Source organism: Arvicola amphibius, chromosome 7 (assembly GCF_903992535.2).
Source record: "Arvicola amphibius chromosome 7, mArvAmp1.2, whole genome shotgun sequence".
Classification (NCBI taxonomy): domain Eukaryota; kingdom Metazoa; phylum Chordata; class Mammalia; order Rodentia; family Cricetidae; genus Arvicola; species Arvicola amphibius.
The window spans coordinates 136,801,848-136,820,001 of NC_052053.1; the positions used below are offsets into that span (position 1 = coordinate 136,801,848).

Here is an 18,154-nt window from a genome sequence, read left to right on the forward strand (position 1 = left end):
ACACTTGTTCTTTCAGAGGACCTGAGTTCAATTCCCAGGGCCTGCATTGGACAGATCACAACTCTCTCTCTCTCTCTCTCTCTCTCTCTCTCTCTCTCTCTCTCTCTCTCTCTCACACACACACACACACACACACACACACACACACACACTAAATAAACAGATAGGTAAATAAATAAATACAAATATTTAAAAAAACACACAAACAAAAACAAAAGAAAAATAATACCATCTGCATCTGTTGGCTTCAAGTCTCCAGACTGAGACAGCACAGATGTACAAGTCGAGGACAACAAGAGTGTACCGTGTGGCAAGCAGGCTCTCCCGGTGTACTCCATCCACACCCTGTCCCCACTGGGCAACCCCCAGGCTCTCCCGGTGTACTCCATCCACACCCTGTCCCCACTGGGCAACCCCCAGGCTCTCCCGATATACTCCATCCACACCCTGTCCCCACTGGGCAACCCACAGGCTCTCCCGATGTACTCCATCCACACCCTGTCCCCACTGGGCAACCCACAGGCTCTCCCGACGTACTCCATCCACACCCTGTCCCCACTGGGCAACCCCCACGCTCTCCCGGTGTACTCCATCCACACCCTGTCCCCACTGGGCAACCCCCAGGCTCTCCCGGTGTACTCCATCCACACCCTGTCCCCACTGGGCAACCCCCAGGCTCTCCCGGTGTACTCCATCCACACCCTGTCCCCACTGGGCAACCCCCAGGCTCTCCCGGTGTACTCCATCCACACCCTGTCCCCACTGGGCAACCCCCACGCTCTCCCGGTGTACTCCATCCACACCCTGTCCCCACTGGGCAACCCCCAGGCTCTCCCGGTGTACTCCATCCACACCCTGTCCCCACTGGGCAACCCCCAGGCTCTCCTGGTGTACTCCATCCACACCCTGTCCCCACTGGGCAACCCCCAGGCTCTCCCGGTGTACTCCATCCACACCCTGTCCCCACTGGGCAACCCACAGGCTCTCCCGACGTACTCCATCCACACCCTGTCCCCACTGGGCAACCCACATACCTCCTACCCATCTCCACGACACTCCTGATGATGTAAGATGGGCTGAGATTGACCACCTTGTACGTTAGTCTGGATGGGAGCAATATACCCAGGGCAACACACATTACTGACACTGGTTTCCACAGCCTGTCTCCCCTCCCTCCTACTCAGAGATATAGCCTGGGCCATCATAGTCCAGGTGGGCACCAACCTCCATACACAAGAGGAAGCCTGACCTCTCTCTGTCTGGTTTCTTTGCGCATAGGCATGTTCCCTCTGCAGACGGAAGTTTCCCTTCTGTGGCCCCATCATGCACATGCAGCTAGAGAGGAGCTTAGCGAGGCTGGAGCCTGGACCAGCTGCTTGGACTTCCTAATCACCAGCACTGTGAGCCAAATGAACCTCGTTTCTTTATACACTGCCTAGAATCAGGTGATTTTATTTTAACGGCAACGCAAAATGACCACGTGACCACAGCTGGGGCATACTTGCTTATGTACCCATACGTGTGGCTGGTGCTCTTAGGAGCCGGAAGAGGGCATCAGAGCCCCAGGAATTTGAGTTTGAGTAGCTGTGTGCTGCCAGGTGGGTACTGGAAACTGAATCCTGGTCTTCTGCAAGAGCAGTAAATGCCAACAGGTGTGGAGGCACTGGCCTTTCATCCCAGCACTCAGGAGATGGTAGAGGGCAGAGCTCTGCGAGGTCAAGGCCAACCTGGTGTAGAGCAGGTTCCAGGACAGCCAGGGCTACACAGAGATTCTCTAGCACCCTATCTCAATGAGAGAGAGAGGGGGGGGGGAGGGAGGGAGGGAGGGAGAGGAAGAGAGAGAGAGAGAGAGAGAGAGAGAGAGAGAGAGAGAGAGAGAGAGAGAGATGAGCACTGCTAGCCACCAAGTCATGTCTCCAGGCCCATTGTTAAATTTCTATTAGCTCCATTTTATAACTGGGCAACCTAAGGCTGGAGGGAATCCGAGCCACACCTGATCTTATCTAGCTAGAAAGCATGGAGGTGAGGGTCCCGCTGTAACTACAATGTAGCTCAGGCTGGTGTTAAATTCTTGATACCCTTCAGATTATGGAGACTGCAAGTGTGTGCCACCGAGCCCAACTGAAGTTATGACTCTTTGTTAGCAATCCTTGACAAGAATGGGTTGCAGTTAAGGTCATCAAAGTTGAGTAATAGCCAAGTGGTGGTGGCACACACCTTTAATCCCAGCACACAGAGGCAGAGGCAGGTAGAACGCTGTGGGTTTAAGGTCAGAGTTAGTTCCAGGACAGCCAGGGCTGTTACACAGAGAAACCCTGTCAAAAAAAAAAAAAAATCTCACTCATGTGTGATATCTATCTTTACTTGTTAAACCTGTTAATATTGGTGGAATATCTATTAGATAGATGATAGATAGATAGATAGATAGATAGATCATTAATAGGAGTAAACGTGTGCTCATGGAGGTTTTGTGTGATTTTCATGTTAAATTCTGATCATGCCTTTTCCACCTGACTGTACAGGATTTCGTTAACCTGAGGACTTTGTTCCCATTCATTCACTTTGGGAGAGTTCAGTCCTGTCCTAAGGGATGATCCCCTCATTCATATTTGCCATGACGGTTTGTTTCTTCTCTTTGTAAGACATTCATTTCAAAATGAAACTTATCCAGGTCTTCTGCTTCCCAATGATAACATAAATGGACATTCTCCTAAAACAGCACAAGGGACAAACCTGAGAGGACCCTTAAAGCTTCCTTCCCTGTGCTGTTTTCAGCAGCTACTCTCTTACTCCTCTGTTAACTCGGACACCACTGATAAAGCAGAGTCCCCATCAGCTAAATATTGCAGGAGAAACGTTTTAACGAAAGAGTTCATGGGACACGTTTGTGATCCGCACTCAGGTGGAACCAGGACAGTTGTAGAGATTCTGAGGGAGCCTGGGCTACATGGGACCCCTTCTCATCCCCCAAAGAGAGCTATCAAACTTGTGCTGCTGGGGAATCATTGGAGAATCCCCCATGATCCGGGGGGGGGGGGGGCAGAGATAATGGCTCTGGGTACATGTGGTTTCAGGTAAAGGCCAGTCTGCCAGTATTAGGTATTATGGAAGGATGAGTTGTGAGGAAGAAAATGTTCCCTAGCTACAAAGGAATGAAAAGTCACTCTACATACCCTGCCCTTACCAGTCTCAGCCACTCAGGGTCAAATGAAGTCTAAAAATATTAAATATTAAATATTAAATGAAAATTGTATGCATCAATAGTTCATAAATTCCTAGCACGTGCAGTGCTGAGGAGTACGGGGAAACCATGGGTGGTCCCACTCTGTGCCCTCCTGGATGTGAGTCAGCCATTGTTAACTTATCCAGCCATTGTTAATGTATCCATGCCTTATAGTTGCCCCTGTTAGTCAGTGGCAATTTTCAGACCAACTGTAACAGTGTAGCAGTATATAAATTCAAGTAACCCTTACTTTATTTAATCAGGGTCCCAAAGTGCAGGTTTAGTAATACTGATGGTTTTATTACAATATATTTTATAACTGTTTTAGTTTATTTTATTATTAGTTGTGTTGCCCAATTTATACATTAGGTTTTATCATAGGAATACATATATAGAAAGAAACACAGACTGTGCAGGGTTTGTTTTTAACTGCAGTTTCAAGCATTGACAAGGGATCTTGGAGAATGGGGCGCCTCTGCTTGTACAGTCAAAGCCCAGAATTCTGGAATGGAGTTGTCTCCTCAACTCTAAAACAGGGGTAACACTTTGACCAATACCTGGCTTCATAGTGACAAGTAATTATAAAACCATCTTGCAAAGAAAGGGGTTGCAACAATACAAATGTCTACAGTGACAGAAGCCCTGGCAGTTAATTTAGGAGTTTAAGTTAACTGGTAAAGCTGTCTGCTCCCGAGTACCTGGGGCTGGACTGGACCATACTACAGAGGCACTGTGGTGAGACGGGGGTCCACGTTCCCTCAAACTGCAACAGGTAGAAGATCGTGAACAACTGCTACCAAATAGATTTTCACTTTTTGTTGTTGTTGTTGCTTGGCTTTCTGAAGCAAGGTTTCCCTGTGTAGCCCTGGATGACTTGGAACTTACTCGGTAGACCAAGTTGGCCTTGAAGTCACAGACATTGGCCTGTCTTTGCCTCCCGCGTGCTGGGATTAAATGTATGTGCCACTAGCTCTGACCCGGCCCAGATAGACTGCTGCCTTAAAAACCAACACCCTGCTCTTTTCATGATGTTCTCTCAAAGCTTACTTGGTGGTTGAACAATAACCCTTTGGGACATATTCATGCATCTAATTATAAAAAAAATAGATAATACCGCTATTTGTACTTCTTGCTGAATGAATAGTATTATTTCCTTTTTAAGTCAAGCATGAACATTTGGGTTTTCTCTTACTTGCTGAACTCTATGTTTTTGGAAAGTAGGGTCGGGTTGCATTTTTCTCTCTCCCCTTGCCAGACAACATTTTGGTTCTGGAGCGAGTCCTCTGTAAACACTTTTGAATGCATGCCGTTAGTTCTGGTCCTGTTACCTGGAAATTGGTCTCCTGCCCATCAAAACAAACATTCACAGATCTTAAATTGCTTTTTAATCCAAATGTATTGTAATTCCGTTTCCTGTTCTTGCCCACCTGTTCAGTGCCACCGAACAGGTGGCTCACCCTCCACGTGGCCAACCTCCCCTTCATCCCGACCATCGGGGCGTTGTGAAAATAAGTCATCAGGAATTGTGATATGTACGCAAGAAGGAGCTTAGAAGTTGTTCTAGCTACTTCTCTACCCAGGCTTCCCTGTCTGCCCCAGGAGTCTTCAAAGAACGTAAAAACCCAGGCAGACAGGAAGCTGCCGGGTGGTTGAAGTGCCAATCTCCCAGCGTTTATTTCCAGCTCACTCTTGCTCTGTAAAAACACACACTGTCTGATAAAAGGTCTGTGAGGAAGGCTGATGACCCTGGCTGCAGCAGGAAAATCTGTTGAGTGCTGTGTGACCGGCACGGGGATGAGCCCCTTGGGCTCAGGATCTTACTTAAACTTCACAGAGCCTTGGACGTTTGGACTAAAAGCTCTCATTAAAACACAAAGCCCCGAGCATGGGAGAGTGCCTTGACTCAGGCTGCTTCAACGCCCATACCGACTTACCTAGGAAGTACAGAGTTGAGCGGCCTGGCTTTTGGTGGGGATGGTACTTTGGGCTCTGGCACCGAGCTCCCAGAAGACCCTTGCAGAAAGTCGGGCACTGGTCCTGGCGGCGGCGGGTTTGGAAGTATTTCCCTAGCGGAAGTCAGGAGGTGCTCTTTCACTTCTTTCTCCCGCGACTTGGCTTTGTGTTCCGCCAAGAGGAGGTCAAATTGCTTTTTCCGGCCTGGGACCGCTCTGCGGTGGCTCAGCGAGTGGGTCTACGGAGAAGAGAGAGGAGAAGCACAGCCTCTTTGATCAGCACATACACCTGCTTCCCCGCGGCCCGCATTTCCGAAATTGCAACCACAGGCATTGAAAAGGTGCTTGGCAAAGTCAACTTCAAGGCAACAGCTCCTGTTCTGTGGCCGGGAAGAGGCAGAGACCGCTCAGACGCAACCATGCCCTACACTCCAGGTGTTAAGAAGCCAAGGCTTCCTCCAGACAACTGGCATGAATTGACAGCTTCTGCGCGGAACCCAGGACCACCTCAGATGAAAGACACCCGCGAGGGCCAAGCTAGAGTCAACGCAGGTGCGGGTGGGAGGTTCCAGTTGGCCCAGGCAAACAGGGCCATACCCTGGACCCCTCGAGGCACTAGAAGGACAGGAGGAAATCTGGGGCTTGAGGCTGCCCAGTGGCGGACCCCAGGGGTCCGCCTGTCCCCTGGCCACCCCGAGGGGCTAGATCAGGGAGTAGCATCTCATCCTCCCCTCTGGGGCTGCCTTTCTGGGCGCTGCCGCCGTCGCCACCGCCGCCGTTCCTGCATACATTAAAACGTAGCAGGCTTTAGAACCGCCTGTGAGTGCCTATAAATACAATTTACTGTCTGGCCTCCCAAGTAACACGGGAAGCCTAGGGTGGATTTTTTTTTTTTTTCTTTCCTTCTTCCCCTTAAAAAGCCAGCCAGCTTGAGGCAGGCACTATGCTACCGTGGACAGAGAAGAAAGCATTTCCCTTACAAAGAACAGCTGGTGGTCATGTCGAGGTTCCACACCCTGCCGCGTGCAGAGAGTGGCATGCAAACATTTCGACAAAGGCCCCAGCAAGAGCAGGAAGTATTTTTTTTTTTTATGGAAAGAGAAATACCTTGCAGGTGAGGGATCTTGTGCAAGGTTTCTTTGTCTCGGGATCCAATACTCCACAGTGTTTATTTGGGTCAAATTCTCTCTCTGGTTTAAGAAACAAACAAAAAATATAAGAAAAAAGGAGACTAAATAGGATTTGGCATTAAGACTACATTTTTTTTTAAAAAAAAAATGCACATTTGCACCAACAAGTGAGACATTGTCAGGCAATCTGTTTTGTTTTGCTTTCCTTCCCCCCAACCAGCTGCTAAAATGCTTCAAGAATCACTCAGGGGAAATGGCGCTCCACTATGAATCCAGACGTTCTGAGCCTGCTACAGGGCAGCGCGGGGGGACAGGGCAGGAGCAGGTGGCAGAAGGGAAGGACCATGTGCTTGCAATACTTTATTTAACTTAAAATAGTCCCACAGGTCCTTGGCACTTTGGGCACCACGGCTGCAGAGCAGGGAGGTCCACCTGAAACTCAAAAATGCCCCATGGGGGCCTCTGTCTGCCTTCCTGGTTTATGCATTGCTGTGGGAGCTTGTTCACTGATGTGACAATATCGCCTCTCACGTGCCTCCAACGCCCTTGGAGAAGGCCTTCCACACAGTCTCGCAGAACAGTGAAGGCATTTCCCTAAACCGGGAATATTACACTCTGGCGTGCTACAGGTAGGGGCAGGAAGTGTGGCAGTGTGCCTCTGTGGGGCTGAACTTGAAGGCACAGGAAAAGCAAGCCTGCTAATCCTATAGCTTTTGCTGCCTGTATGTAGTACTGGCCCAGATGCTTCCTGGGAGGATAAACAGGACACAGGGTCTGAGGGGTGAAGGTTGACTGTGTGAGGAGCAACTGCTTTCCCGTGTCCTCCTTTCTGTCCGGACTGTTAATAGCCTCCATGGAAGTTACTGCTAACTGTTCTTTTGATGCCTCTTGCAATCCTTCATCTCTTTGGGGCTTACAAAACAGCTTACCACACCTGCAAAATGTGGGGATGTGTGGCAATCTTTCCAGGACCCTCGAACTTTAGGAAACGCTGTGCTGTTTCTGCAGGCACCAGTGAACACCCGAGTCCTGCAGAGCGGGAAGGCCACAGCTCTCTGGGTGTGAAGGGTGGAGAGGGGGCGGTTAAGGAAGTGCCAGGTCTCTGGAAAAGGAGGTGCCTGTAAGGCCCTTGAAGGCTGCAAACTGAAGAGAGTTCCTTAGCCAGACTGGGTGCATTTACTGGTGTGAACTTGGAGCATAATAAACAAATGCTCTATTTTCAAAGGTCTGGGGGTCGGGAAGGGGCCGCAAAAGGGCTTGTGGGGCTGTAGAAACTGTTTCCCTCTCCCCGCCAACAGCCATGAAAATGTCTCCCTCCCTTTCCACAGAGAGCTCTGTCCAGCAGGCAGCGGGCAAGCAGGTACTAGGTGCCAGGCTGCCTGCTGCTGAGGTCTTTCACTTCGGTCTGCCAGAGTCGGGCCTGTGCCCAGACCCACACAGCACCTCATGTGGGAACTGAACAGGGTTTTGGCTAAGGATAGGAGCTGGCTGTTGAATCTGTGAGAGAGGTAGAGACAAGCAAAGGACCCATTGAGACAAGACAACCCACAAAACACAAAATTCCACCACAGGCTGGAAGATGCCAAGGTAGTGTTAATGCAGCAAAAAGGGACCTGCAGCCTCTGGACAATGCACAGACCAACACACACACACACACACACACACACACACACACACACACACACACTGAGGTGTGGCCACCCACTTCTGCCCAGTTAACTGGCACATTCCTTTTGGGAAGAGAGCTAGCAATGGGGGGCTGAGTCCGTGCAATGAAGTCCTATGATGTTCTCCCTTTATCTTGATTGTGGGTAAGCAGACCACAGGGAGAGGTGAGGAGTTGTCTCTCAATATTTTTGGTAGGCCCAAGTACTTTTAAAACACAATTTTTAGATACAGATATAAGATAGAAAACCCAATTAAATATGAAGTAGAAATTTAAAAGCTATTCACACCTCCCTGGGTGCTTAAAATCCATGCCTGCACCAGAAGCCACATCCTCAAGGGTGGCTGTCTCTGTATTTTGCTTTTCCTAGCTAGCCTTAGACAGAGCCCATGGTGTGTGCAAAGCTATGAAGTGCGTGGCTTCTTCCAGTCACTCGGAGATGGCAGAACAAGCCAGATTCAGTTCCACAACAGATCCAAAGCAATCGTCATTCCTTAAAGTGGCAGCTGTCACCTCTGAGTGGCCATGTGTCTCTTCAGAGGACTGGGTAGTGACCTGAGAGACATCCCGACACCTCCATCCACTCTGCTGGTCTGTATACTCCCCGTGAGAACTCCAGTCTGAGCATAGGGCAGAAGGCAGCGCAGCCCCAACTGCAGAATCAGCCCAGAAAAGCGGGAGGCCAAGAGCAGAGGTTACAATTCCCTCTGCAGCACAGTCACTGAGTGGGCTGTCCTACCCGGCACGTCATGGGCTCTGAGATAGCCCACAGACAGCGGCAAGGCTCCAGCAGGAGTCATGTCAGTGTGGCGTGTCTGTGCTGGGCCACCAGGCTAACAAGACCATCAGAGTCTACACCTGTTGGTTGAGGCAGAGTCTCCCGCTTCCTGGGCTTGTAGGATAGATAACTCCGAAACTCAGCTGGGGGGCGGGGGGGTAACCTCATCTGCACTGGGGAACGAGAGCACCAGTCCTGCCTGGTGTTTCTAGATGCCAGAGCGGATACGCTCCAAGTCACCCTTAAAAGGAAACAGCCGTTCGGCTACACGAACACATCCCCGGTTACAGGTGGGACTCGGTTTTAGTCCTAGCACGAGCCAGACGCTAACCACAGTGACATACCTGAGAGTCTCCGGTAAGGCTTGTTGCTGGTTTTGGCGCCGTTTGGGTGCTTCTTGTCTATGGCGGCCGAGAGAACAGCCTTGCCGTTTAAGATCTTCTCTGGTGACGGTGGCACCGGCTTGGACATCAAGGCGGGCTTAATTAATGGTGGGGTGGAGACAGCAGAGGAGGAAGTGGCTGCAGTCGTGGTTGTAGGGTTCATTTTGACATTGGCACCATCCGCCTTCACTAGGTTAGGAATTTTCTCTAAACTGACTACCGGAACTGGAACGCTGAAAAAAAAAAAAAAAAGGAACACACATGCACGGCTGCCTTCTTTGATCCATCTGGTCCACCGAGGAGCTACACCCGATTATCGTTATCAGAACATTTCCTCATCACTTATTTATGCTTCTCCTGGAAGGGAGCAGCGTGATTCCCATTTTGATGGGTGGGAGATTTGTGTTGTGAAAAGGATCGACGGGTGTGGGTGTGTCTGGGGGGGGGGGCACGAGGCTGGCACAGTGCCCGGGATAGATAAGAGCAGACTGATTACCTCCCAGGATGACTGTCCCCATGGGTCCTCTGATTCCCCCACTTCTCAGGCCCTACATGTGGTCCTCTCTGACACAGCACCTTGGGCCAAAACAAGGCCACCACTGTGAAGCCCAGGAAGGCAGGTTGTTTGTGCCCTGAAGACAGCCTGCTGCCGAGGAATCAGGTCCCCTCCCCGTGCTCTGGCTTGTGGGCTGTCTCCCACCCAGGCCTGACATCTGCTTAAGCTGCCAGAGTGCTGACAGGCTCGCACCCCACGGAGCATGGCTGCAGGCCAGTGTGGGGCACGCCGCGCTGTCGGAGGGCTGCTGGATCATGCTCACATCCCGAGGATGGGCTCAAATTGAGTGAGCCGCCATGTACCATTATCCAATATTCCATTTTAGGCAGCTAGTTATGTAAATAGGCAATTCTCCAGACTGGCAGGTGAGAGAAGGAATTTTAAGAAGGCGAGAACACAAAGGTGTGCATTCACTCCGCAGAGCCTGTCACCTTCGCCCCACGCCCCTGCTACTTCTCCTGGAAGGCGTGTGCGTTTGATTTCTGCTGCTCTTTAATGCGGGAGGACCCTGCGTCCGGGGGGTGGGGGGCTGCAGGGGGATGTGTCTCGGGGTCTTGAAAGATGAGATGAATAAGTTTTGCTTTGGTCTCTGAACCAGATTCCCTTTTCTCCTGGCAGGAGGGTAGACTGCTAACACTTCGGCTCCCCAATCATCTCTGAGTGGAGAAAGTGGAGCTGCTTAGCGGTCTGAATGCCAAATGATGGGGAATATGGCTCTCGAATGCCTGCAGACAATGTAGGGCATGAAAGACAGGCTGCTTTTGGCAGGGAGGGAGCCTGTCTGTCCACGTGGCTGGCTGGCTCTTACTTCTCTATGCCACGCTCACAGATCATTTCTTTGACTGAGTCGTTCATGAAATTATTTTAGCAACTCGTCATCCTCTGCCATCTTTCTGATTTGGAAACAGAACCACAGATGTTAGTTGTAGGTCTTGGTGGAACAGACTGGGGCTGGACATTTTAGACTTTTCCCATGGGACGCGCATCTTCTCGGTCTGCAGAAAGGTAGTTTGGGACGTGAAGCCTAGGAGAAGTGAAATGGGAATAGTGCTTTCTGTGATGCTCCGTGTTTTAGTAATGCTCTGTGTTGCAGTCACTGAGATGGGACTGACCTGTTCTTATCTACTCAGGGGGGATTCTCTAAGTTCTCACATGCTACTTGCTGAAGACCAGCTCCAGAAACTCTCTTGGATGGGAGGATGCTGAGAAGCCATAGAGACATTCCCTGGCAAAATCAACATTCGCATCTGCAGTGGCTTGAATGCACCTCTCAAAGTTCGTGTGTTAGAAACTGAAACCTCCAGACCCATAGGCTGACAGTGTTGGGAGTGGGGGAGGGGGCTTCGAGAAGTAATCAGGATTAGATGATGTCACGTGGGTGGGGTTCTACAATGGGGCTAATGGCTTTATAGGAGTCATCCTTCCCGCTCCTCATCTGGTGATACTCTCCACTGTGCTGTGCTCAGAAGATCCTCAGCAGGTGACGACATCTTGGCCTTGCATCTTTTAGCCGTCTCGCTGTATGGTGCAGATTTATTTCCATTATAAATCACCCAGTTTGTGGTATTATCACAGAAGCAGAAAACGGACTAAGAATATAAAAAGATGCCATGAAAAAAAATGCAAACTATGGGACAGTATGAAATATAATTCTTCTCGACTCGTTTCTTCATCTAACTTAAGAAAGCATAAGTTATAGGAATCAGCCCCCCCCCCTTTTTTTTCTCCCTTTGAGACATTGTCTCAAGCAGCCCAGGCTGGCTTTGAACTTGCTATGTAGCCAACACTGGCCTTGAACCCCCAGTTGTCCTGCCTCGCGTCCCGAGTCTGGGATGACAGCTGTTTCACACTCACCCCTCCCAGTTTAGAAATGAGCATCCTGAAGGGATGTCTTTACGTTCTTGGACCTGGCAGTGGTAGCCACAGGGTGGAAGCCGACCAAGTGGCCATTGACACAGCACATGGATGCTTACTATCAAGCTTTACAAAGGAAGGAAATTCTGACCCATGGCTGGACCCCAGGGACAGTATGCTGAGTAAAGCAGGCCAGTGACTAAGGACAAGCAGGTGTCCCCACTGACATGAGGCACCCACAGTAGCTAGAGCCATGCAGACAGAAAGCAGAACAGTGGTGGGAGGTGGGGCGGGGGGACCCCATGGACTCAGCGTAGAGTTTCAGCTGTGTAAGGTGAAAAGAACTCCAGAAGTGGAGATGGTAGTTTTTATGTTATGCATTGTATCATCACTCAGGGTACCAAGTGATAACTCCATAAATCACAGAATTCGTGCAACCTAAACTCTGCTTCAGCAAGTCTGTGCGCGCGCATGTGTATTTTATATCTGTGTGGCTATAGATCTTTAGGTATATATACATACACATATGCATGCCATGTTACTTCACAAGAGGAAATGAGGACTTTCAAGTTGCAGATCTAATTCTTGTTGGAAAAGCAGGGTTGGGTATACAGAAGGGCCTCCCGTTTCAGTGTCAAGGGTCCTTGACTTCTCCAGAGTGAAGGCATAGCCCGGAGCGATTGCTCGGCATCCACCCCCCCCACCCCATGCTCACAGTGCAGACTGTGCTTCTCCTCTAGAGTCAACGATCGCTGTCAAACGTATTCTGCAAGGCAGCCACATACATATGGGGGCACTGTGCTGACATCACAGTCAACATGGCAGCTAACTGACGATCTCACAGTCAACATGGTGGCTGACTCATGACATCACAGTCAATATGGCAGCTAACTCATGGTGTCACAGTCAACATGGCAGCTAACCCATGACATCACAGTCAACATGGCATCTGACTCATGACGTCACCGCCAACATGGCAGCTGACCCATGACATCACAATCAACATGGCAGCTAGCCCATGATGTCACCGCCAACATGGCAGCTAACCCATGGCAGCTAACTCTGCCTGGTTGCCTACTGGCCCTCTTATTTGATTTCTTACTGTGGGATTTCCTTTACTGTCCATTATTTTCTGTATCATCCATCCCTGCTTCTAGGATGTCAGCTGGACTTTAACATCCGCTCTTGGTATCCTGGACCCACAGGCAGGGAATAGAGATGGAATCCACCAGAAACAGGAAGGGAAGTGGCAGGCAGTCCTGTGGACTAAGAATGGCAAATGCTGGTCAGGAGAACCCGATGGGGGAATTCTAAAGCCCTTGTGGGTCAGAAAGCAGATGGCCACCAAGTAAGAATCCCAGATGTCAGATGAGCAGGTCAGTGAGTCAGCAGATGTAAGAGAAGGGGGATACAATCTCTCCAGCAGGAATTTTAAGGGGATTTGCCCACCGACGGAAATGAGTGCATTGCACTGGGGAGCTGTCCCGGGTACTATTCTCACGGGTTGCTGTTCTCTGCAGCAAGGGACCTGGGCTTTTCGCAGGTCACCCGACTTCCGGCCGGGTCTAAGAAGGGGAGGTGAGGGAAAGAGGCAGCTCTATGACACCGAGATGGTGGGAAGGATCTTGCCATCCTTACCCTGGCCCCGGCACAAATTCTAGCCAGGCTCCTTTCTTCAGTAGTGCTGGCCCAAGACCCTAAAGTGATGAGCAGAGGACATGAATGGGCACAAGATGGCGCCACACAGACATGGGCACCTAGCCCCAAGCAGATCTCTAGAGCTGAGAGATCAGATGGGTGTTGGAAGCTCCTACCCCACCCCCACCCATGCAGCCACCTGCACCTGTCTCTATCCCAGGACTGGGTTAGTGCAGCCACAGCAAGCCACTAGCTCAGAACTGCCTGCTTCTCGTCGCCTTCTGGTCCCCACACCTCCTGCCATCACTTCCCTGGCATCAGCCTCGGGCTCCTTCAGATGGCAGTGACCCTTCAAGTACAGGTTTAATTCCCCCCACTCCCGGCCTGGAAATAAGCCAAATATCCTGACCCTGCTTTTACAGGGTACTCATCTCTCAACGCCTCTGCAACCACCACACCAAGCAAAAAGTTTCCACGTATGGGGGTGGGGGTGGGGGAACTGCGGGGAGCTGGTTAGGCGGCAGCACCCAGAGCACTGACTAAGCAAGGAATTTCTCTGTGTGTGGAGGTGATAAGCAAGTCTGGGAAGGGAGCCAAAGCCCCCCAAAGCCCTTTCCCCTTCTGCCTAGAGGAATGCTTTACTCCATTCTCATCGCTCATGGCATTGATCAACTCACTACTGTCTTTCCCTTGAGAGGCTGTGTTTGAAAAGGAGAGAGGAGCCTCGTGAAGCCCCTACTGCTTTCACATCTGTTCTGTAGGTTTGGCACAAAATCTTTTGGGGAGCCCAGGGCTGCAGCTCGTTCCAGCTGCGTCCAGTACGCTGGGAGCACATGCATCTCTGTGCCTCCTCCACTTGGTCCTGGGAAAGTGTCCAGGGGCATGGGCCCTCCCTCAACCCCTGCACCACCAAGGTGACTACCTTCTGCCTTGGCTCCCCTTGTCTTCCTCCTCTGTGCTTGGCCTGTCTGAATCGATCTTTCTACCCCTCTACCAAGGCAGGTCTTCTGGCTTTAAGAAAAAAAATGGTTCTCTTGGCATCAAGGAGATTCCCCTCTCCACCCAGTGATGTCTGCAAAAGAGCAGAGGTGGAGAATCATGACGGTGTCACTGTGAGAGTCACTGCTGGGCTGCAGGGCCAGCTGCCCCCTGCCAGCCCTGCCTTCCTTCGTGGTGAGCATGGTTTATTCTTCTGTCATCGACAGACAGGCCTTAATAGGATAGTTCAGAAAGTCTTTAGGTTTGCAGAAATTATTGCCAGCCTTTCTCCACTCAACAGAACGGGGTAAAGATGGATTTGACAGGCAGGAGTGTAAGGACATATGGTATTTGTGCTGTGGGTTATGCGTATGATGTGAATTCGCGGCTGTCTGGTTTCTTCCACCGCTTCATCCGACAAAGATCTGCACGCTTGTGCGAGTGCCCGGGCAGAATTTTCACTCTGGTTTATTGGCAGACCCTTGGTAGGCTGTCTCACCCAGCCTCCTGCCTTCCAAGTGGTAGGTAGCAGCATTGGATCATCCCAATAAAAAGAAATGTAAGCTTCCTTTAAAATGCTCCTGGAGTAGGAATTCTACTTGGCACTCATAGATGCACTGAGGGGTTAGGGGGAAGGCTGTCACTGGGAAATTATTTCTAATCGTAATTCTTTAAGTTGAAGAAATATTAGGGACAGTCTGGAAGGTTTGGGAGTCGGGTGGTCCCATTAAGAATCAATGTAAAGAACAGCCATAGGATCCTACCATGCTAGGACAGAGGTAGTTGGCACCACATACATTCTGATGAATGGGTAGGTCCCCCTCGCTCTACTTTTGAGGTATCTAGAAAAGCTTTGTAAATGCCTTTGTCAAACAAAAGAGAAGACCTGTAAATAAGAAACCTGCAGGGCTAATGTAATACCATGGTGTGGCGGCGTGGTGAATGGCTCAGCTCCATGTGCACTCGCCGCTTGGTTTGGACTCTCTCCCACACAGCACATGCTCAGTAAATTGGGGAATGTGGTCAGACCACACAGCTGCTGAGGAGGGGGGACGTCCTGGCAGTAGGGTTGGAATATATGGGGATCTCTACATCTTCACCAGTAATGGAGCATGGGAGCAAGGCTTAGCTTCCTAGCTCCATTGTTGAGGGGACTGATGTCCCCCTGAGACAAGTTAGAAGTGTGTGGGTGGGCACGGGCATCTGAATAACCTCCCTTTGATGTATGGTAGAAAGGGGTCAGGAGCAGAGACTAGGGACGAAGGGGCTGGGGAGACAGCGCCCTGGGGAAAGGGCTTCTGTGTCAGCTGAGGACTTGAGGCTGCCAGCCAGCAGGCATATAGCATACAAAAGGCTGCACCTGGTGGAACAGGCCTGTGATCCTAGTGCTGAGGAACTTGGGACAGGAGGATCATTTGGCTCAAGGGTAGACAGCCTAGCCTGCTTGGTGAGTCTCAGAGAACAAAACAAAAAAAGGAAGATGTCACCTGTTAACACCTGAAGCTGACCTCCACATGTACACACACACACACACACACACACACACACACACACTACACACACACAGACAAACCAATGCTGCTGGACTGCAAGGATTGGCCTAGGTAGAGGAGGATGAGTTCCCTGCCTACTCTGCAGTAAACTTGAGGCATCTTCCGTTTTCTGGAGAGGCTATGTGCCCCTCTCTAGGCTGTTCCAGAGGATGAAGCAGACGCCTAGTTCCAGTCCCCTTGGGAGTCTGTTATTCTGGGCTCCTGGGATATGGAGCTCAGAAAGAGGTCTTCAGCCCGACCTGGAGACCAAGGATTGCTAGGTAACCTAGGACTGTGGAGGAATCAGCAAGCTGGAGTAGAGAACAGAGCCAAACAGTCTAGATATAGTAGGGCATCTCTTGCTGCACAGGCTGCCCTGGGACCAGCTATGTGTGCAATGGGCCTTGGGCCATGCTCTTCAGAAGGGTCCAAGGACAGCTCCAGACCCTACCAGGTGCTCGGTGAGTTGCCCCGAAACTCAGAACCACAGACACACAATTCAGACAGCTGGTCATCAAGATTCATGTCATTGCAGAAATAGCATGAGGGCCACGGAGAACAGACTAGGATCTGTGGCTTAGGTTGATTCTGGAAGAATCTAAGCAATGGCTTAGAGCGGGTTCTACTCTGGAACAGCAAGTGGGAACACTTCCCTTTGTGGCCACCAGAGGTCAGTGGCTCCCACTACTGGAGCTGTGCCGAAGCCTTGCAGAGAGTGGGAGCGGACACCCGAGCTGACCCTGGAACCCCATCCCCAGCCTCTCCCTTTAAGGAATCACTCTGAACACAAGGAAATGGCCAGGAACTCTGAGACCAGCTGCTCCCACTTACCTCAGAGAAGAACAATGGGAAACATTCTCCTTCATTCATTTTCATTCACATGCTCATTCTCTCTCTCTCTCTCTCTCTCTCTCTCTCTCTCTCTCTCTCTCTCTCTCTCTCTCTCTCTGTTTTTCTGTATGTCTGTCTCTAGCTGTCTCATATATTTCTAGCTGGTATGGAACTCATTATGTAGATCAGGCTGGTTTTGATCATGCAGTGATTATTGTGTGTGTGCGTGCGTGCGTGCATGTGTGTGTGTGTGTGTGTGTGTGTGTGTGTGTGTGTATTTCATGTGAGGGTGTGGGTATTGGTGGGTGCTAGCTTCCACATGTGGATGTCTGAGGACAACCTCACCTTCTCTCTTGTTTGAAGCAGAGTCTCTTATTCATGGCTGCATATCCCAGGCTAGCGGGATCCCAAGCTCCCAATGTTGCTGAGGAATATAGCCCAGGCTAGCGGGCTCCTAAGCTCCCCATGTTGCTGAGGAATATAGCCCAGGCTAGCAGGGTCCTAAGCTCTCCATGTTGCTGAGGAATATAGCCCAGGCTAGCAGGCTCCCAAGATCTCCATGTTGCTGAGGAATATAGCCCAGGCTAGCGGGCTCCCAAGTTCTCCATGTTGCTGAGGAATATATCCCAAGCTAGCAGGCTCCAAGTTCCCCATGTTGCTGAGGAATATATCCCAAGCTAGCAGGGTCCCAAGCTCCCCATGTTGCTGAGGAATATATCCCAGGCTAGCAGGCTCCAAGTTCCTCATGTTGCTCAGGAATATATCCCAGGCTAGCAGGCTCCCAAGCTCCCCATGTTGCTTGAGGTGTACTGGAATTACAGTGTACACATTCAGCTTTACATGAATTCTGGGGATTCAAGCTTCAATCCTTATATTTGTGTAGCAAGCACTTTATTTACTGAGTCATCTTCTGGCTTTGTTGCTGTAGGGTTTTATTTTTTATTCCATTTGAGACAAGGTCTTGCTCTGTAGCTCGGGATAGACTCAAACTCACAGTGATCCCCCTGCACCAAGACTCCCAGGTGTCTACCACCATGCCCAGTTCTTACACATTCTTATTCTCCATTTTCTGTATTGCAAGCCAATCCTGGGCGGGAGAGTTTTGTACCATCTCTATCCAGAAAGTCGAGCCCATAGTAAAAACTTTACATCAACACACGGGAAACCACGCCGTACCTTAAACAATTCTACTCTCGCCACATCGCTAGCCACTTGGAGACCTTGGTTCTTCCCTGAATTCCAGCTTGGTCACACTGTGTGCCTTAAAGAATGGGCTCCTTCTGCACAATTAGTGCAGACCTTGGCATCACACACCAAATCTGGGTGAAAATTCCTACAGGTGATAGTGTCCCCAATAGCTTGGTGGCTTTCATGTGCATCCTACACCACACACACACACACACACACACACACAGAGAGAGAGAGAGAGAGAGAGAGAGAGAGAGAGAGAGAGAGAGAGAGAGAGAGAGAGAGAGAGAGAGAATGTGCAAACTCACAGACTAACTTAGTACCTAGTCCTCTGACCTCAGTGGCCCAGGCACTTTCTCCTACAGCCCTGATGGGTTTCCCCTATATCATATATATACACTCAAGGCTCTGGCCTTTCTGTGTGCTGGGTTGTCCTGCTGACACA

At 50.4% G+C, this 18,154-nt stretch overlaps 1 protein-coding gene across 18 annotated transcripts in view; it reads right to left on the reverse strand.

The window, feature by feature from the left end:
• The window catches only part of Atxn7l1 (ataxin 7 like 1), a 233,633-nt gene that overhangs the window by 23,075 nt on the left and 192,404 nt on the right, over positions 1–18,154 (reverse strand). For all 18 annotated transcript variants that reach the window (XR_005286119.1, XR_005286118.1, XM_038335782.1 and 15 more), the window contains 3 exons: positions 9,094–9,365; positions 6,283–6,365; positions 5,158–5,414 (listed from right to left, as the gene is read on the reverse strand). Coding sequence is in view for 16 of the 18 variants with exons in the window: in XM_038335782.1 (XP_038191710.1) it covers positions 5,158–5,414; positions 6,283–6,365; positions 9,094–9,365 (612 nt within the window). In the remaining 2 variants the exon portion in view is untranslated. The remainder of the gene's footprint in view (positions 1–5,157; positions 5,415–6,282; positions 6,366–9,093; positions 9,366–18,154) is intronic.